Source organism: Ovis aries, chromosome 1 (genome assembly GCF_016772045.2).
Source record: "Ovis aries strain OAR_USU_Benz2616 breed Rambouillet chromosome 1, ARS-UI_Ramb_v3.0, whole genome shotgun sequence".
NCBI classification, from domain to species: domain Eukaryota; kingdom Metazoa; phylum Chordata; class Mammalia; order Artiodactyla; family Bovidae; genus Ovis; species Ovis aries.
The window spans coordinates 7,893,470-7,914,770 of NC_056054.1; the positions used below are offsets into that span (position 1 = coordinate 7,893,470).

A 21,301-nucleotide genomic window follows, 5' to 3' on the forward strand; every position below is an offset into this window, starting at 1 on the left:
CACAAGCTGGAATCAAGACTGCCAGGAGAAATATCAATAACCTCAGATATGAAGATGACACCACCCTTATGGCAGAAAGTGAAGAGGAACTAAAAAGCCTCTTGATGAAAGTGAAAGAGGAGAGTGAAAAAGCTGGCTTAAAGCTCAACATTCAGAAAACGAAGATCATGGCATCTGGTCCCATAACTTCATGGGAAATAGATAGGGAAACAGTGTCAGACTTTATTTTTGGGGGCTCCAAAATCACTGCAGATGGTGATTGCAACCATGAAATTAAAAGACACTTCCTCCTTGGAAGAAAAGTTATGACCAACCTAGACAGCATATTAAAAAGCAGAGACATTACTTTGCCAACAAAGGTCTGTCTAGTCAAGGCTACGGTTTTTCCAGTGGTCATGTATAGATGTGAGAGTTGGACTGTGAAGAAAGCTGAGCGCCGAAGAATTGATGCTTTTGAACTGTGGTGTTGGAGAAGACTCTTGAGAGTCCCGTGGACTGCAAGGAGATCCAACCAGTCCATTCTAAGGGAGATCAGCCCTGGGTGTTCTTTGGAAGGACTGATGCTAAAGCTGAAACTCCAGTACTTTAGCCACCTCATGCGAAGAGTTGACTCATTGGAAAAGACTCTGATGCTGGGAGGGATTGGGGGCAGGAGGAGAAGGGGATGACAGAGGATGAGATGGCTGGATGGCATCACTGACTTGACGGATGTGAGTCTGAGTGAACTCCGGGAGTTGGTGATGGACAGGGAGGCCTGGCCTGCTGTGATTCATAGGGTCACAAAAAGTTGGACACGACTGAGCAACTGAACTGAACTGAACAAATATGTAGGACCTGTGAAGAAAATTACCAAAGTTAATAACAACAGTAACAGCTGTATTTATTATTAAGACTGAAAAATACTAAAATGTCCATTTGTACAAGTTGTGTTATGGATTTCATGCAATTACAATCAAAGTGCCAATAGCGGACTTCCGTGGTGGACCAGGGAAGCGGTTAGGACTCCGTCTGCCAATGCAGGGCACATGAGTTCGATCCCTGGGTTGGGAAGATTCCACATGTCATGGGGAACTAAGCCGCAACTACTGAGCTCACATGCCCTAGAACTCACGCTCCTCAACAAGCGAAGGCAGTGAGAAGTCCGCACACCGCAGCTAGAGAGTACCCCCACTCACTGCAGCTAGAGAAAGCCCACATGCAGCAACAAAAGCTCTCTGAGCAGCCAAAAATAAATGTTTTTAAAGCCCCACTAGTATTTTTCCCGACTTGTCAAAATTATTATCTGGCTTATCTGGAAGAATACTTTAAAAGAATAGATATGCAAATCCTACAGTAAAATAAGGTACAAAACGGTGGTAAGGCATTCAGTGTGAACTTGGTGTAAGAAAAGCAGACAGACACTAAACAGGCAAGAAAGAGACCTGGGAGACTTAACACATGGTAAGAGAGGCCGCGAAGGGCGAGGAGTAAGCCATTCAGTGAGAGGTTTCCAGAAAGATGGTTACTTGAGCACAATACCTGTAAATCTTTGTCTTACACCATCCATTAATTCCAGAGAGATTAAAGTGTTCAGGTAAAACAGTAACAGCAAAACAGAAAAACCGACATTTTCTCCATCTGCTTTTGCCAAATATTGTGCTAAGCATGTGATACACACTTTTCAGTCCATCCAACAGCACTACATGGGTATTCTTATCCCTGGTTTTCAGATGAGGAAACCGAGGCCCCATAGCGTTAGACAATCTACCAGAGTTTAGAAAGGCAGAGTGACCTCTTAGCCTGAGCCTATTAGCTCTCAAGGCCCTGCCCCCCCCACAGGAAGCAAAAGAAACAAAATTCCTGGGTGCAGAAGGACTCTACATTGGAAAGTAAAGGGGAAAATGTCACAAAGGAGCAAGATTGATAGACTTTACAAAAATTTACAGTTTCTGAATGTGGGGGGGAAAAGTCATAGTTTAAAGGCAACCACAGAAAAAATGTTTGCAACAAATGTGATATAAGGAATTCATGCAAAGAGGTGATAACAGAAAAACGACAGTTTCAAACGAAAAAAGGCAAAGAGAGAATGAAGCAGACCATCCACAAGAGAGAAATGATGAAAGTCAATAATCCAAACAAGTTTACCACAACTGCAATCAAGCAATGCAAATCAAAATGAACGGAAATTAGCTACCTTTCACCTCGTAATTCAATATATTTTTAAAATGAAAATATTCAGTAAATGGAGGCTGGAATGAGGTGGGTGCTCTTTGGCACTGCTTACCAGAACATAAATTATAACAAGATTTCTGGAAAGCAATTTGTCATTTTCCATCAAGAGCCTTAAAAACGTTATCCTTTGATCCAGTAATTCCTCCCCTGGAAATCTATCATCAGAAATGTCACCTATTTGCACAAAGACCTTCATCACTGTCATATTTAAAATAATGAAACACTGTTAGTAAGTTGAATGTCTGACAATAGAAGAGTATTCCATAAATTATGGTGCATCGTGTAATAGAATTTGTGCATCTATTAAATATGATATTTAGGAAGAAATGTTAACTAAATGAGAAAATGCTAATGTTGCTAGAAAATGCAGACTAAAATTACATGGTATCAGGCATATATTAATATAATATGGAGCTTATGAAACTTACAGAGGTATGTATATATCTACCTATGTATAGACACACGCATCTATCTATATAAATACATAGAAAGAGAGAATCTAAATGAGAAAATACAGCAACAAATTAACAGTATTCGTGTTAGTCTCTCATCTCAGTGATCGGGTAATTATTTTCCTCCTTAACACCTTGAACTCTATATGTTTTACTTAATACTGTATTTTTTAAGGTTACTTGAAAAAACGTGCAAGAAGGGGATGATGGAGGATGAGATGGATGGATGGACTCAATGGACATGAGTTTGAGCAAGCTCTGGAGATGGTAAGGGACAGGGAGGCCTGGCGTGCTGCGGTCCATGGGGTCTCAAAGAGTCCGGCAGGACTGAGCGACTGAACTGAACTGAACAAAACACCGTCCTGTTTATCAGAGGGTCTATTTCTACACTGCCCCTGACACACCGGATGTGCAGCAAGACTCTCCCCTCCGGAGGGCAGGTTTCTGGTTGGCAAGAGAGGGGCTGGACCAGCTGACCCTTTGGTGTCATTTACAGTAAGTAATCGAACCCAAATAGTCTGGGTCCTGGTACTAGGAAACACACTTTTCTCAATAATGGGACAAAGGGACTCTGAAGTCAGCAGGAGAGAGAGGAGGGAGCCGGTCCAGAGAGCTGCCCGGGGGGCCTGGCCTGCAGGGCTGTGGACACTGAGGCCACGTCATCCGCCGCTGGAGCCTTCCTGGAGCTTCCTTCCTTGGAGCCTTCGGACTCTAGATCCCTCAGTCTCTCCGTCCTGTGCTGGTGGTTAATCACTCTTAAGATGGCCTGGGCGTCTCGCCTTCCTCTTCCTTCTCCCAGCTTCATTCAGCGCTTCTTCCTGGCCCCTGAGCCCCGACCCCTCTCTCTCTCAGACCTCCGCCGCCCCACAGCCGCCGACCACGCGTGCGTCAGCCGCGTCCTCTTCCTGCCTCGGCTCTCTGAGCACTTCCTCTGAGGAGGCCGCACAGGACAGCTCAGTGTCCCCGGAGGCTCCCCGGCCTCCAGGAAGCCCCGGGAGTGACGCTCAGCCACCGCCCTCCTCTCCCCTCCCGCCGCCGCGCTCCTCGCACGCGGGCCTTCCCTCCTCTGCCTCTGAGATGTTGCTCCTCACTCGGCAGCTCGGAAAAACTCACGGCCAGGAGCCTGTCCTGCAGAGCGAAGCTAGGTCAGAGGAAGAAAGCTATAGTACGTAAATGGCGTATGGCTGGCATCTAGAAAACCAGGACGGATGAACCTACTGACAGAGAAGAAATGGAGACGCAGGTGTGGAGACCGGGCTGGAGGCCAGGGCGTGGGGGAGGAGAGGGCAGGGCAGACTGAGAAAGCAGCAGCGATGCGTACACCATCACCATCGTGTGCAAAACAGATAACCGGCAGGAGGCTGCTGCACACCACAGGGAGGCCGCGGGGCACTCTGCACCCTAGAGGGGCGGGGAGGGGAGGGAGGCGGCTCCGGAGGAAGGGGATATACGTGACGAATTATGACTCATTCGCGTTGCCGTATGGGTTGCACAAATATTATCCTCCAATTCAAAAAAAAAAAAAAAAAGGAACAGCCAGGGTTCAGCGCGTGCTGACTATGTGTGCTTATCGTCCACATTCTCCCGTTTTATCCTCTCAGTAATCCAGTGACAGCAATGGAAAGACACATCACCCCATTTTTCACACGGGCGAAAGATAGGAACAGACATTTCTTCCAAGAAGGTATACAAATGGCCAAGGAGCAGAGGAGAAGAGGCTCAACAACATCCACCATTAGAGAGTTGCCAACCCAAGTCACAATAAGAGGCGACCTCACACCCACTAGGACGGCCATTACCAAAACCGTAATAACCAGTGTGGGCGAGACCCTGCTGATGGGAATGAAACAGCACCGCTACTGTAGAAAAGATGGACAGTTCCACACAAAGTAAAACACAGAATTACCACGTGGCCCAGCAGTTCCACCCAAGACAGCTGAAAACACACGTGCCTAAAAAAACTTGAACTTAAATGACCACAGCAGCATCATTCATAATAGCACAAAAGGAGGAGCAACCCAAATGCCTGTCAGGTGATGAACAGCTGAATAAAATGTGACTCCTTGATAAAATGGGCTACTATTTATCCATGAAAAGGAATGACTCATACTACAACATGGATAAACCTTGGAAGCATTATGCCAGGTGAGAAGTCAGATACGAAAGGCCACATATATGATTCTGTTCCTGTGAGATTACCCAGAACACGCAAATGGTCAAAGACAGAAAGTAAGTCAGTCAGTAGTTGCCACAGCTTGGGAGGGACGGAAATGGGAAGTGACTCCTAAGAGGTTCAGGTTTTTTAGGAAGGGAAAGGGTGATGAAAATGCTCTGGTGTTAGATGATTGGATGGCATCACCGACTCGATGGACATGAGTTTGAGCAAGTTCCAGGAGTTGATGATGGACAGGGAAGCCTGGCGTGCTGCAGTCCGTGGGGTCGCAAAGAGTTGGACAGGACTGAGTGAGCTGAACTGAACTGAACTGATGGTTTTACATTATGAATGCACTACACACCACTGATTCTACAGGATGTGAGTTTTACTGCAATAAAAATTTAACCCAATGAGCGGGCATTTCCCCACTGAGGACGCTGGGTGGGTACAGGGAGGTTAGCATCTCACAAAGGCTAGAACTCACATGAGGCCCAGCCAACCACAGAGGGCTTGCCCCTAAGGACTTCATCACATGACCTGAATTAGCGAGGGAAGAGCCTCCATTGCTGGGGCAGGGAGGAAGGCCTAGAGCACCGCCTCTCATGGCTGGCCACACTGGGGTTCACAGTCCAGGAGATGGGACCACCCATCGGAGAAGCTCCGAAGCCTGTGCGCAGGTGACTCTCACCTGTCAGGTGGACAGGTGCTCAGTGTCTCTGGTCGTGTCCGACTCTTTGAGACCCTACAGACTATAGCCCACCAGGCTCTGTCCATGGGATTCTCCAGGCAAGAATACTGGAGTGGGTTGCCATGCATTCCTCCAGGGGATCTTCCAGACCCAGGGATCGAACTTGGGTCGCCTGCACTGCAGGCTGATTCTTTACTGCTGAGCCGCTAGGGAAAAACAAACCAAAGCCAAGCCTCCCCTGGTTCTGGAAAAATTGCTCCAGGACACTAGGCTAGGGCACGGAGAACCTGGAGACACTCGACTATGGGTTTTACGAGTCGCTGCACAAAGAAAGTACCAGGAACCTGTTAGATGGAGAGGCCTCCCCGGGCACATCACTCCCTCTTGGTCCTGAATGCAGAAGGGCTGCTCAGCATAGTGGTCCCTGGACAACTAGAGAGCAAACTGAGCAATCTCTTACACAAACCAGCTTTTAGGAGCTGCGGTCCTCTGGCTCTGACTGCTGTCTGCGCCAGCATCTCTCACCCTTTGTCAATACCAGACAGGAAAAACAGTCTTTCCCTTTGCACGTGCACAAAAGTAATTCGTGAGCAGTATTTGTCGTCGTTGTTGTTTAGTTGCTAAGTTGTGTCTGACTCTTTGTGACCGCATGAACTGCAGTACACCAGACTTCCCCGTCCTTCACCATCTCCTGGAGTCTGCTCAAACTCACGTCCATGGAGTCAGTGATGCCATCCAACCATCTCACCCGCTGCCGCCCCCTTCTCCTCCTGCCCTCAGTCTTTCCCAGCATCTGGGATCCGCATAAACTTTCCTAAACTTTGAAAGGGGGTTGGAGGAAGGAGGATTACATCAGACCCATTCACACCTTTAGTAAATGGCTTTACACCTCTCTAAGACATTTCTGCCCACTCCCCTGCCAAGTCCCTTCTCTGTGCTCCATCACGAGGGGTCTCCCCTCCAGGCCTCCTCTGACTCTACACACACCCAGACTTGCTGGCGTCTCTCTCTTTCTCTCTCCCAGAAACAGTAAATTCAAGTTCTGGTCCTGCCGACATTAGTACTATGAACATACAGCATGTTACCTAACCTCTCTGGGTCTCAGTTTTCCGCATCTGTAAAGTGGGGATAATAGCCACACTTCCTCCAAAGGCCAGTGTGGACAGTGAGTGAGTCAGTGTGTGCAAAGAGCTTAGAACAGAATCTGACATGCCGGTCGTCTTCTGCTGTTATTTTTAGGCAGAATGCATCAGTATCCACCTTCGGTTTACAGAGCAAGGCTGCAGTGGTATGGCTTGTCCTACCTCAAGGGGCCATAACTTTCTAACAAGTAGAAAGCCTTCGTGAAGGGCACTTTTGATGACAAAATGTCCTTCTGGGGCCTCTTTGTCTTTCTGGCCTTGCTCACAAGGCTTTCAAGTCCAGGCTGCCTTGTACTGTCCCTGGGAAGGCAGCTGTAGCTTTGCCTGGGCAGCTTGTGGTCGGCCAGGTGCTGAGGGAAACCAAAACCACGTCCTTGCCACAGCAGGCCAGGCCAGGCATCGGTTTCGGAGTCACAGGTAGCACTTGTCTGCCCCTGCCCCTGGGAGGGAAGCCAGCTCTCTCCTGTGTGGTTTAGTGGAAACACCACTGGACCAGGCAGCTCCATCCTGCAGGGTGGCTGATGGACCCAGAATATATAGGCTCGCTCTCGGGGGCTGGGCTGCACTTACAGAGACGGCAGTGTATCTCTGATTCCTCTGGGCCATTGTTCTGGTTCAACCCGCCCAGCCAGGGCAAGGAGAGCCTGGCCCCAACTGACCCATGACCCTGACCCCTGCACGCTGATGGACCTGAATCCCTAAACGTGTACCTCTTCCCTGCAGCAGAAAGCACCTGGCAGGTATGCTGGCCTCACATGGAAGCGCAGTCCTGGCAGGAGAGGAAGACACAAGCTTGATAGTCTCTTAGCATCCTCCGTACAAATGTGGCCGGACGGCCCCCTCAGGGAGTCCTGTGACCTCCCTAGTCTGCTGGCGGGTTCGAGTGGAGCCAGGGGAGCGTGACATAGACCACACCCAGAAGACCCACTGCCCCTCGTGATCTCAAGCCCCTTGCTGCAAGAAAACAGAGCGGGACTCTATCCATGGAGTCAGCTGCCTGGGGTCCTCCCCTCCAGCTCTCTGCACCCTGAAATGGGCCTCGGGGTCCCCCTAAAGCAAGGTTTTCTGAGTCATGGAGGAGGGACCTGTGTCGTCTTGCTCCACGGCAGGTGGTAGGGCTGACCTCCTGAGAGGAAGTGCGGGCTTGCTAGGCCCGGGGGCGAACATGCATACGTGGGTCACGTGGGCCACTCTCAATCGCAGCCTTGTCTGCTGGCGTTTCCCTCACCCCTTCCTTAGTTCCATTTAAATAGGCAAATCCTGTCCTCTTTCTCCAGCGAGCAGGCCACTCCCGGGGAAGCTGCCCTCAGTTCCTGGAGCTCCAAGCATCTCAGCCTAAATCAGGCGTGGGAAGCCTCCTGCCGCCCTCTTCTCTCAACTGGAGGAGCCGGGAATATGCTCGAGCCACTGGGGTCCAAGCAGGGTGCCTGAGGTCTTTTCCCATATAGATTTTTCCAGCGTAGGAGGGCCAGTCTTAGAGGCTTCCTTGCTCACTTTGGAGCAGGGTCATTAAAAGGCCTTGACACCATAGCTGGCATACCTGGGGTCCTGCTCTCTCAGCATCTCCCAGAGAGAAGCAGAGGGTAGAGCCTGATGCCTGGGAGACTCATGCTTGTGGAATCCCACTGGGGTGCCCCTCGCTGGCCGAGGACAGGGAGGACAAGGTTTTCACCAGTCCCAGGAACAGAGAAAGCTAAGGATGAGGTGGGAGAGTGGGGGGCTGTTTTTCAGGAAGCCAAACCTCCATGATTTAAAGGACTGGCCTTTTGACTTTTTCTGTTTTGTTTTTTAAGAGCACGTTTTTCCTGCCTTTTCGGTGCCGTTAAAGGATGCTTTCATGAAATGAACGGCTAAAAGGTGGCAGTTAGATATCACTTAGCTAGGTTTTCGTTTTTAAATCTCTTTAATTGGCAACATTAAAGGTGGTGGCAAAAGGAGGTCTCCCAGGGTTTTGGAAAGTTCGGCGGTTCGTGGTATCCCACATCCTACAGGGGTTCCTGCCCCTGTGGGAAGCTGACTTCCCCCCACAGAGCCAAGGGGAGAGGGGAGCCCTGGGCCTGGAGTTAGTGCCTGGCCTCATGGCTGGGCTCCCTGGGGAGGGCTGCAAGGCCTGCTGTCTGGAGCTAAAGGGGCCTTGGGGCTGGGAGACTGACAAGAAACCCAGCCCTGGACTCAGAGGATGGTGGATATGGGGTGGGGTGTGGGCCACGGATACCCTCCCGAGGAGGCAGACCCCGCACAGTCGCCAAGGCTCCAAGAGTAACTCAGCACCAGGGAGGGGAGGGAAGAAGACGCAAAAGAGAGGAACGGGTGCCACACACCCTCTGGGGTCCCAGTTTGCCACCAGCCAGCCCAGCAGCGTGGGGGCTCCCCTGGTGGCCCCCACGCTTAAGAATCCGCCTGTAAAGCAGGAGACCTGGGTTCGATCCCTGGCTCAGAAAGATCCCCTGGAGAAGGGAATGGCAACCCACTCCAGTATTCTTGCCTGGGAAATCCCAGAGGAACCTGACAGGTATACAGTCCATGGGGTCGCAAAGAGTCGGACACCACTGAGCAACTAACACACACACACACAGCAGGGCGGCGTGGACAGAGGCCTCAAGCTCTCTGAGGTCTGCCCACTTGCAAAGTCAGGGGCGGTGGGCCTAGAGGTTTCATGGCTTTTCCTAGCTCTGTCTCTGGCTGGCACAAGGCTCCCAGTTTAGAGTCAGAGACCCACGTTCCAATCTATAGCCTGAGCCTGACCACAGCTCCCTGGTCAAGGGGGTGCTGTGAAGGTTAGTGAGCTGGAGCCTGGAAGCTCCCGAGGTCTCTGCGGGGAGGGGAGAGCTGCACGTGGGCTGAGGGGAGACAGAGCAGGATGTCCCCACTGTCTCTACGCCCTGTCTCTACAGAGGGGCTGTGCCTGTGGGGAAGACTGGGTCTGCTTCCCTTTCCCCCCACCCCGGGTGTGAGAACTGGGGGCTCAAGAAGCTGGCCTCGGGAGGGCGAGGCTCTGATGCAGTCAGACCTTGGGCCAGGTGGCCGGCTAAAAGCCTGGGTTAATTTCTAAACACTCCCAGTTGACCCCGGTAAACACCCTGGCTTCTCTCGCTGCCACTGGAACCCAGGCTCACACCGGCTTGACAGGTACAGGACTGGGGTGGCAGCCATCTGTCTGCCTGGGTGCAGCCTCTGGGGACGGACATTGTTGACTTTGTCATCGCTCGGTTAACTCGTCTGAGCCTCAATTTCCTCATCTGCAAAAGCGGCCAACAAAAGGACCTGCACTTCAGATTTTCACGAGGTTGAAATAGGTTGATACACAGACAAATGCTCAAACTCAACAAGCTCCAAATACAGTCTGTGGTCCATGACCCATTTCCCTCCTGCATGGATGGTGGTAGGGTCTGCCTGCTCAGAGGGACCCTTCCGCAAGCCCAGGGGTGCTACCTCAGCAGTGCAGGTGAACGTGCCCTTCCCCCATCATGCCCGAGGCCCCAGCGGGCATGGTTAGACCGCAGGGTGGCAGAGTGGCAGGGCCAAGGGCCTCTCTCAGACATTGGTGGAGAAGGGTGTTACAAAAAGGAACCGTCAGCAAGTGGCCGGTTCCCCAGTTTTAGGACAACTGGTGCATTCAGCAGCATCCCAGAGCTGGGGGCGGGGGGGGGGCAGTCGACGGTGGCCGACAGGCCTCAAAAGGCGGGGACACGGCTGAGGGCCTTGGACGGGTGAGAAGTGGCTCCTGCTGTAGGTAACATGACTTGCTCTGTTCCCAGGGCCCCAGATACAGCCTCTGATCCTTTCTTGAGCGACTCCCCGTCTTCACAGCTCCCCAGACAACAGCTTCCTCCAAAGGCCCATACTCTGGCACAGGAAGGGTTCCCGCTTCCCACTTCTGTTCTTCCAGGAGGGTTTCCCAACTGGGCATCTTTGACCAACACCTGAACTGACCCAGCTGCTTTCTAACACTCCCACCACCACGGAGCCCTGAGTTTCCGCCCGGCTCACAGGCCCTGGACAACCCGCCCCCCACCCCCTTGGTCCCTGGAACCTCAAGGAAGCCCCTGGCCCTGCTGCTTGCTGGTCGCTGGGGTGTGTGGCCCAGATCCCAGGCTAGCCCTGGAGGGCTCCTGCTCTCAAAACCCCAACTCCAGGGCCAAGCAGGTCCCCCGACGGGCCTCAGCTGGACCCACTAACAAACTTGGGAAGCGCAAGGTCGCTGGACACAGAAACAACCCCAACCCAGGGCAGGGGCCCCAACGTGCCCCGAGCCAGCTTGCCCTGTGCACAAGCGGCACCTCCATCACCTCCGCTGCCAGGCCGGGCCGGGGTGGGCAGGTCGGGTACTCACAGCACACAGAGGGCGTAGGCCCGGGAGATGGACTCGCTGGCACGCACGAGGAAGCTCCCATCCTTGCCCGTCCTGGAGAGCAGCTCCTCTGCCTTGGAGCGGGTGATGTTGCCATGGTTCCAGCAGGGGACCATGGCGGGCGCGGGTGTCCCCGGGGCCGGGCCCGGCGGCCTCACCACTGGACCGGACACCGCGCCGACGGGGGAGCTGGGCGCTCCTGCGCTGGACCCCCGTGGGTTCCCTCTCAGTCGCCCCAGCTGCTGCTGCCGCCGCCACCGCTCACTGGCCGACTTCCTGTTTCAGGCACTCGGCAAGGGAAAGGAAGCTGAGCTGCAGAGAACTTCCTCATTGCAGAGCCCAAGCAAGACAGTCCTCCACCTCCCCCCTCACGGCCTGCTGCCCCTCCCTCTCACCACCACCCCCAGCCCTGCCGTGTCCCCCACCCCCGGCTCCCTTCTTTAATGGGTCTTGGTCCCTGGCATGGGGAATATCAGCTCGAGTCCTCCTAGGGGAATCTATCAGCTCCTCTGGCGTCAGGAGGCTCAGGGCCAGCCTCTGAAGGAGTGAGGCCCAAGGGTTGGCCATTCTGGGACCCATGACCCGATGCCCCGAGTGGGGCTGCCACGCCGAGGACGCCCACCCCAGCCCTCTGCCCTACCCCTGAGCTTTCCACCTCCCTGTCCACTCCCTCTGACATGCCCGCAGGTCGGAGGCTCACAGGGTCGGGCTTCTCAACTGGGGCTGAGGCCTGCCCCACTACCCCCGCCGAGGTGGGTACCAGCCGAGCCCCCTACTCATACTGAGACACACCTGGGCACCTTTCAGCCCTGGGAGCTGGGAAGACCTTGGGCGACACCACCCGGGAGCTCCCCGGGGCCAGCTCTGCAACACTTTTATACCCATTGTGGGGGCCGGCGGGTATGTGGGAGCCCGTGGCAGCCCTTCTCCAGGGCAGCACATGTGCCTGACCCCTGTAGCCCAGCTTAGGGACACGCAGAGGGAGCTGGGAGGACTCTCGGGACATGGACCTTTTGCAGGTTGACACCTCTGGAACTTTCTGGGACACTTGGGACACTCACGCATGTCCCCCTATCCCTGGGGCAAGTTGGCCACCTGGCAAGGATGGCGTTCCTTCCTGAGTCCCACATCTCAGGTAGAGTTGGAGTTGGAGGTAGAGGTGGCCAGGCATGGTTACCTTGGTCCACAGCTCAAAGTGAGGGCTGCCTTTGGGGAGGTGGGGACCACCATCCAGGATCAGCAGGCTCTGAGGGCTCTGAAGTGGGCACCATGCTTGGACCCCAGACGGGGAGCCCTTAGTGCTTGGGTCAGTGCCCCAGGGTGAAGGGGCAGGTGCCGACCTATTGCACAAGACCCCTGGTCCTGTCTCAGCCCTCAGCCAGCCCCGTGACATAACAGAAGAAGCCGCATCCAGGCACCAGGGCCAGGCAAGCCCCAACTCGAATCGGGTCCTCTGCATCCGAGGTGCAGGAGCTGGTCAGTTCCTTCTCCCTCTTGGTCTCGGTTTCCTGTTCTCCACCTGAAGGAGAGCAGCCCCAGAGGAGCTCACGTGTGCCGGGAGCCCCCAGTGCCTGCCACCCGCAACAGTTGATTCTGAAAAGCAAAGCTAAGGGCTCTGCTTCCTGAATCCTGGACCTGGGCTCCGCCTCCAGCCTGAGGGAAGAGGGGAGGGGCGGGGGGCGGGGAGGAGATGGTCAACTCAGGCCTGAGGCGGGGGAAATTGGGCCCATTAAAGGGGCCCCAGAAGGTGGGCTGCTACCCCTGTGGGGTCATCTCCAGGGTCGTCTCCAGCATGGGCATGGTCAAGGCGTGGCCGTGCTCCGGCAGGCCTTCTTGGCTTCTAAAGGCAGTTCCTTTTGGAAACCTAGCCCAGCAAACTCCCTGGTCCCCACATTCACCTCCTCAAAGCCAGCTCCTCCCCCAGCTGCTCTGAGCTTCCCCTTCCCTACCACTGCCCCCTCCCTCCCCCCACCAATATCCCCTCCCTTGCTCCTCCGTCTGAACCCAAGGAAGAAACTCCTGAGCCTTCAGAAAGCCCGTATCAAGGCTGAGCTAGGTATGGGGCCACTGAGGTGGAGCTAAGAGACCTGCTCCTGGGATGCTCCCACCATACACTCCCCGTTCCCCTGCCGAGCTCTGCCAGCTTGCTCCCTCGAAGCCCCTGGGTCCCTCCAGGGTCCTTCAGGAGGATCTGCCCACAGTGCTGGCCCTGTAGCACCTTCACCAGCTTATCCACTTATCTACCCTCTAGCCCATCCAAGACCCTTCCACTTACATCGATCTCCCCCAACTCTCCTTCCCACCCCTGTTCCCACTGAGTCCCATAGTTCAGCAGGGTCGGGGTGGCCAGCAGCACTGTCCCTGCCATTTGGTCCAGTGTGGTTTCGCTTTAACACACACAACACATACAAGACACACACAGAACATACAAGACACACACATGTCATCCATGTTCCTGAATTTTTAGGGTCCATCCTGTCATGTCCTCCTGAGAAACCTGTATGCAGGTCAAGAGGCAACAGTTAGAACTGGACATGGAACAACAGACTGGTTCCAAATCGGGAAAGGAGTACATCAAGGCTGTATATTATCACCCTGCTTATTTAACTTATATTCAGGGTACATCATGTGAAATGCCATGCTGGATGAAGCACAAACTGGAATCAGGATTGCCGGGAGAAATATCAATAACCTCAGATATGCAGATGACACCATTCTTATGGCTGAAAGTGAAGAAGAACTAAAGAGCCTCCTGATGAAAGTGAGAGAGGAGAGTGAAAAAGTTGGCTTAAAGCTCAACATTCAGAAAATGAAGATCATGGCATCCGGTCTCATCACTTCATGGCAAATAGATGGGGAAACAATGGACACGGTGAAAGACTTTTTGGTGGAGGGGTTCAAAATCACTGCAGATGGTGACTGCAGCCTTGAAATTAAAAGACACTTCCTCCTTGGAAGAAAAGCTCTGACCAACTTAGACAACATATTCAAAAGGAGAGACATTACTTTGCCAACAAAGGTGTGTCTAGCAAAGCTATGGTTTTTCCAGTGGTCACGTATGGATGTGAGAGTTGGACTATAAAGAAGGCTGAGCACCGAAGAATTGATGCTTTTGAACGGTGGTGTCGGAGAAGACTCTTGAGAGTCCCTTGGATTGTAAGGAGATCCAGCCAGTCCCTCCTAAAGGAAATCAGTCCTGAATATTTATTGGAAGGACTTATGCTGAAGCTGAAGCTCCAATCTTTGGCCACCCAATGCAAAGAACCGACTCATTGGAAAAGACCATGATGCTGGGAAAGATGAAGGCGGGAGAAGGGGACGACAGAGGATGAGATGATTGAATGGCATCACCGACTTGATGGACATGAGTTTGAGTAAGCTCCAGGAATTGGTGACGGACAGGGAAGCCTGTCGTGCTGCAGTCCATGGGGTCACAAAGAGTTGAACACGACTGAGTGACTGAACTGAACTGAACTGTTCCTGTCATGGCAGTCTGAAGGCAGGTTGGAAAAGAATTTCCAGACACAGAGCATTTCAGAAGGGAGTGAGTTTATTATGAACAGAGAGCAGAGACAATGTGGGCACAAGCGCAGCAGGCCAACCTCTTGACAGTTCACTGGGAGAGCTGACAATTTTTGTGGGTTAGCAGTCAATTTTTATAGCCTCGAGACAAAGAAAATTCCTGCTGGAAGGTTGGCATTAGATGATTGGTTAGGGCACTATATGGTGATCACTGAGGTGGGTGTTTTTGCCTAATTTGGAGTCAGAAAGCCTGCTGGTGATGATCGGGGGGCTTTTGGCAACGTTGGCAAAGGGACTCAGTCAATTTTTGGAGCGGATCTTGGTTCTGGGCTCCGCTTCTGTGGCCTTGGGGCAGGACTCCACACATCCCATCTTCACTTGCTTCCCAACCCAATTGCCTAAACCGTCTGACACTGTCAGCTTCCTTGTCCCCCAGCCCTTCTGCCCCTGATGTTCAGAAAACCCCAGCTTCTAGGTCAGAAATGCCCTTATGGTGAATGGGGCCTCAGTAAATATTTTCTTCTGCAGGGCCTCTGTCTACATATAAACAATTTCATTAAAACTTGTCTTTTGAAATTCAGGGAGCCATGAAAGGTAGGGATTTCTCAATGACAGTTTAGAATAATGGACAGAGAGGAGATAATTATGTATGTTCTGTGTCCAATCAGCAACCTAGAAGAGTCTTTGTGATGTCTTTCTCTTCCTGCTCAGGTGCTGTTTTATATTGTCAAGTACATCTGATTTTATATCCCATCCAGCAGGAGGAGGGGAGCAGGGCTGCTATTATCCAGAGTCTGGTGGCATTCAGAACCTGTTCATTCCGAGACATCAGTCTCCTGCCTCTGCATTTTCTAACCCTGTTCCTTCATGTCACTACTCGTGGCACTGCTTCATCCATTGTGCCGCCTGTGAATAGCGGCTTCCAGGGATCCCCTCTGAGGTTGTTCCTTTGGCTGCTTGGTACCCACAGATCTTACCTAGAGCATGCCAAAAAATGCTAACAAGAAAGGAGGTGAGATGGCAGAGTAGGAAGCCTCTGCCTCTGTCTCTCTCTAACACTCTGTGTGTGTCCCTGTCTCTTTCTTTCTCCTTCCCTTCCTCATCATCTCTCTCCCCTTCCCTTCCTTCCTCCCCCTCCCTCCCTCCCTCCTCCCCTCCCTCACCCCACCCCTCCCTCCCTCCACCCATGAACCCTGAGCCCACCTCCACCCATGGTCACACAAAAATCACACCTTCTTACAGAGCAACTATCTAAAGAGTAGCAGGACAGATTTCCCACAGCTGAAGATGCAAAGAAGGGACCACGATGAGATGAGCAGGAACGGTAGAGACGCAGCAGAGTTGAGATCCACACCCCCCAGGTCGGCAACCCCCAAATGGGATGACTATCACACCACAGGGATCCTCCCCGGGGAGTGAGGGGTCTGATCCTTACATCAGTCTCCCCATCCCAAGGGTCCTGCACTGGGATGACGAGCCTCCAACATGTCTGGTTTTGAAAGCCAAGTAGGGCTTATGTTCAGGACAGCCAGAGGGCTCTAGGAACCAGAGACTCTGCTCTTAAGAGACACACATAAGATGAGGCAACAATAACATCTTACATATTCCGAGACCCAGTGCAGAGGTGGCAGTTTGAAAGGACCCTGCTAGATCAGACATATTTGCTGACCTTGAAGAGGCTCCCAGAGAGGGTGCAGTAAACTGGGGCTCCTCTTGGGGACAGGGACACAGGCAGTGTCCATTTTGGAGTCTTCCCTCTAGCGCATCACTGTTGGGGACCCACCCACCCACCAGTGAGCTAGCACCAGGCCCCAGCTAACCCTGCCCTGGGCCACACAGACCACTATGCAGGAACCCAACCCCACTCGTGAGAGGGCCAGCAGCAGCCCCAGTCCCCTCCAGGCTGCACAGCCAACCATGGAATGAGCCTGCCCTGTCCTCCAGTGGGCCCACATGACGGCATGAGGCATGGCCTTGCAGTCACCTGGGCTGGCGTCCAGCCTCATCCACCAGCGTGGCCTCAGTACCTGGCCTTACTACAACAGAAGGGCACACACAGCCGTACGGGGCCACTCCTAGAGCATAAAGCTCTGGTGACCAAAAGAGAGTTCTCTGTTGGGCCCCACAGGACATCTCCTATGTAAAGCCACTTCTCCAAGTTTGGGAAAGGTAACCAACCTACCCAATACACAGAAATAAACACAGAAAATTGGGGAAAATAAGGAGACAGAGGAGTAAGTGCCAAATGAAGGAACAAGATATAACCTTAGAAAAAGAACTAAATGGAGGGGATATAAACACTATTCCATAACAGGTTCAAGGTAAAGATCATAGAAGGTAACAATCATAAAGATGTGAGAGGAGTGGATGAACACAGAATTTCAGTGGAGTTAGAACGCAATAGCTGAAACAAAAACACACTAAGAAGGGTCAGCAGTATATTAAATGGGACAGAGGAACAGATCAGTGATCCGAAAGACGAAGTACTGGAAATCACCCAAGCTGAACGGAAGACAGAAAAAGATAGTTTGGGACTTCCCTGGTGGTCCAGCGGCTAAGGTCCACGCTCCCAATGCAGGCGGCATTGGGTTTGATCCCTGGTCACGGAACTAAGATCCCATATGCCACAACTAAGACCAGTATAGTCAAATACATTCATCAAATAAATTTTTTAAAAAATTAAAAAAATGAAGATAGTTTAAGAGACCTCTGGGACAACATCAAGCATAATAACAGCTGCACTATAAGAGCCTCAGGAGAAGAAGAGAGAAAAAGTCAGAGGACATATTTGAAAATATAACAGCTGAAAACAGCCCTAACCTGGGGAAGGAAACAGGTTCAGGAAGTACCCGGAGTCCCTAATAAGATGGACCTGAAGAAATCCATGCTAAGATGCATCATAATTAAATGGAAAAGATGAAAGATAAAGAGATGATTTTAAAAGCAGCAAGAGAAAGGCAACGATTTAGATACAAGGGAACTCCCGTTAGACAGTCAGCAGACTTTTCAGCAGAAACTGTGTAGGCCAGAAGCAAGGGGCACAAAGTATTCACAGTGAAGAAAGACAGCCTCTTCAGTGAATGGTAGCTACGTGCAAAAGAATAAAACTGGACTATTCTCTCACATCATGCACAACAACAACAAAAAAACCGTTTGCTGGGTTAAAGACTTAAACATAAGACCTGAAACCATTAAACTCCTGGAAGAAAATGTAGGCACGATGCCATCTGACATCAGTACCTGTAATACTTTTTGGCACTATATCCTCAGGCAAGGGAAACAAAACCAAAAATAAACAAATGAGACTACATCAAACTAAGAAGCATTTGCATAATGAAGGAAGCTATCAACAACATGAAAAGGCCACCTACTGAATGAGAGAAGATATTTGCAAATGATATATCCTACAAGGAGTTAACGTCCAAAATATGCAAAGCACTCATACAGCTCAACGTCCAAAAGCCAAACGACTCAATTAAAGGTGGACAGAGCGTCTGAGTAGAGCCATCTCTAGAAGTTCTGGAAAAAACAGACAAAACTTCAGTGTTGAAGGAACGAACTTCCATGGCAGGTGCCAAGGCATAGGAGGGACTCTGCTTCTGAAATTTCCGGAGGTGGCAAGTGGCAGAGACGGGAGCCAAGAGAGAGGTGCGATGACCCCGTGGGACCATGACGCTACTTGTCCAGGAGTCTTTCCACCATGGACAGGAAGCAGAGTGGGTTTCAAGGCCTGAGAAGGGGTCAGATGAGGAGAGGGATTACAGAGTCCCAGGTGTCAGGATGAGGGGTGGGGAGGAGGAGGTAGAGATGTAGGTCACCTCACACATGGTGGACAATATTTCTAAGTATTAATCACCGTGTTTCCCTTTCCTCCTCTGTTCACTGAAGCTCTTTATGGTACCCCAGGGCTCCTCAGTCCCCACCAGCCTTGGCAGAATTGGTGTCAACCATAGTCTTATGGGAAGGAAGTGGGGGAGTGAAAGTGGTTACTGAGTCACCAAGAACAAAGGGAGCTGAGATAGTTTTATGTGTCAATGTGTCTGGGCCAAGGCACCCAGATATTTGGTCAAACATTATTCTAGATGTCTCTGTGAAGATATTCATAGAAGTGATTAGCATTTGAATCAGTAGTCTCTGAGTCGATTGCTCTCCATAGCACGGGTGGGCCTCATTCAATCAGTGGAGGGCCCTAATAGAAAAAGACGGAGGTTCCCCAAAGAAGAGGGAATTCAGTGAGCAAACCACCTTTCGACTCAAACCACAGCCTCAGCTCCTCCCTGAGTCCCCAGCCTGCAGCCCCACTCTGCAGATCTGGGGCTTGCCAGCCTCTGCAATCATGTGAGCCAATTCCTGAAAATAAATCTCTGTGTACCCGCATTGAACTGGCATTGTTTCTCTGGAAATACAGAAGGAAATACTTGACTTTGAAGTTTGAGAGCTGGTCACTCAGCTGGTGTAGTCAGGAGTGAATTTCCCTCACCCCAGACCTGCCATCTATGGGGTCGCACAGAGTCAGACACGACTGAAGTGACTTGGCAGCAGCAGCAGCAGCAGCAGACATGATACAAAGGCATCTTGGGGTTGTAGAAGGGGGTGGAGTGGCCACTCCCAGAGAACCAGGTAGGACCAGGAGGCCCGAGCCTCTCGGTGCCAGGGGTCCAGGTCAAGGGGGTCAGCCCCCCTCGGGAAGGAGTTATGCCCTCCTCTGTCCTGATTAACTCACCTCCCCCATGCTTGTTTGCTGGTTCATCACTCAGTCGTGTCCAACTCTTGGCGACCCCGGGGACTGCAACTTTCCAGGCTCTTCTGTTCAGGGGATTTTTTTCAGGCAAAGATACCGGAGTGGGTTTCCATTTCCTTCTCCAACCTCCCCCTCAAATCGAAGGCCAGAGACGGGAGGGATCATACACTTGACCCTCTGCTGGGAAGGAAGTCTTCCTCCCCGCTCAGCCCTCTCTCTCCCAGCTCCCCTCCCCGCTTGCTCTGGGGGTCTGTCGGACCCCCAGCTCCCCGCCTGCTGACTCCTCCACTTCTGCGGCTGGCATCTTTGAGGGGACCTTTCCACATCCTCTCCCCAGGCCCCTGAAGACACCAACTGGCTTCCCTTTGGGTCCAGCAGGCCTCAGAACGCTTGGCTGGGCCTCTCCCAGGCCCCTAAGCCTCAGGCCTCCTGAAGAGCAGGAGGATGACCCCTGGCTCACAGCACCGCCCAGCCCCCCACCTTCACCCCACCCCCACCACCCCATCCCCTCACAAACCAGGCCCTGAGTTACACACAGAGGAGGAAGCCAGGGCCACAAACCTCACTCAGTCATAAATGTCTGGGGTCTGTGGAGTTAGGTAAGGTGCCTGGCGAGGTGGGTGCTGTCAACCTGGCCAGCAGTCTCTTGACTGCTGTCTGGAGGGCCAGAGCAGGGACGGGGGGTGGGGGTGGCGCTCCAGTTGGCAGATGGCGTCAGTGACGCTCCCTGTTGGTTTATCAACCTTGGTTTGAAAGACCCTGGTCATTTCTGGAAATAACCTGAAGGGGTCAGATTCTGAGCCTTGTCATTCCCTGCCACCAGGGGGAGCCTCGAACTCCGCCCTCCGCCCGGGAGTCGTGTGTGACCTGCGGCCCAGCTTGTCACTTTCCAAGAGTCTCCGCTCACAGTTTCCTGTACTAACGAGGTCAGCAGGAAGGGACGCAATTTCCCCAGGGGTCCAAGGGCTCACGGAGTCCATGAACTCTGCTCCAGGATGTCCCGGGAGTACCACAGGCCTGGCAGTGGGCCACTCTCCCCTTCCGCTGAAGATGAAACGGGCCAGAAAATCAAATGGACTTGAACTGCCACCGGGAAGAATGAAGCTCGATTTTGCGGAGAATTGGGTGACGGACACTCACAGCCACGAAAACAATGAGAGTCCTTCACCAAGATCGTTAAGGACACCGGAAAATATTCATAATACAATGTTAAGTAAAAAGAAAGCAAGAGAAAAACAAACGAACAAAACTCAGTAAACTGGAGATGCTGGTTCCAGCTATGGAAAAAGCTTTATCTTGAGAAATCACCAAATACGAAGACCGCGGATTTGGGTGGCAAATCTTCCTTCCACTTTATCCTTTGTGACCACATACTACTTTTATGAGAATAAAGATTAAGTAAATCAAAATGACAGCGCTGGTTCTGGACGGTGTGTGTGAAGTCCCACGGGGCAGCTTGGCTTTATGTGGATGGCTGGTGGCGTTGCAGTTGACGCCTCCCCCAGCTCTCCTCCCTCGGGATTCGTGAGGAAGAGACGGACGTTTTTTCTTTAACTGAAAAGTAATACATCCACAGAGTAAGAAGTCAGCCAGCAGGATGCAAAACAAGTTTTCCTGCCGTGGCAGACCTGCCCACATACCCCACCCACTGTCGCAGCGTGTATAGTATAAGTCGCTCAGTCGTGTCCGACTCTGTGTGACCCCATGAACTGTAGTCCACTAGTCTCCTCTGTCCTTGGGATTCTCTAGGCAAGAATACTGGAGCGGGTGGCCATTCCCTTCTCCAGGGGATCTTGCTGATCCAGGGATCGAACCCGCGTCTGCCTGCACTGCAGGTGGTCTCCTGCATTACAGGTGGATTCTTTACTATCTAAGCCACCAGGGCAGTCCCCCCACTGGCCCAGGGCCAGCATATTATGTATTCTTGCAAAACTTTCTGCACATACGCAAGCATATTTTTGTAGCTCTTTTCTTTTTTACCCTGTTGTACACCTTGTTTTTTCACGTAGTGATGTTTCTGAACATTTCATGGAGCCTTT

At 52.1% G+C, this 21,301-nt stretch overlaps 1 protein-coding gene and 1 long non-coding RNA gene across 2 annotated transcripts in view; one reads left to right on the plus strand and one right to left on the minus strand.

The window, feature by feature from the left end:
- Window positions 1-11,278, minus strand: part of INPP5D (inositol polyphosphate-5-phosphatase D) — a 137,809-nt gene extending 126,531 nt beyond the window's left edge. Inside the window, exon 1 of the mRNA XM_027967486.2 lies at window positions 10,982-11,278. Within this exon, the coding sequence (XP_027823287.1) occupies window positions 10,982-11,115 (134 nt within the window). The 5' untranslated portion in view covers window positions 11,116-11,278. The remainder of the gene's footprint in view (window positions 1-10,981) is intronic.
- On the plus strand, window positions 3,593-4,735 carry LOC114114006 (uncharacterized). The gene is made up of 2 exons (XR_003588834.3): window positions 3,593-3,906; window positions 4,265-4,735. It is a non-coding gene; the product is annotated as an uncharacterized LOC114114006 (long non-coding RNA).
- Window positions 11,279-21,301: the final 10,023 nt, after the last annotated feature.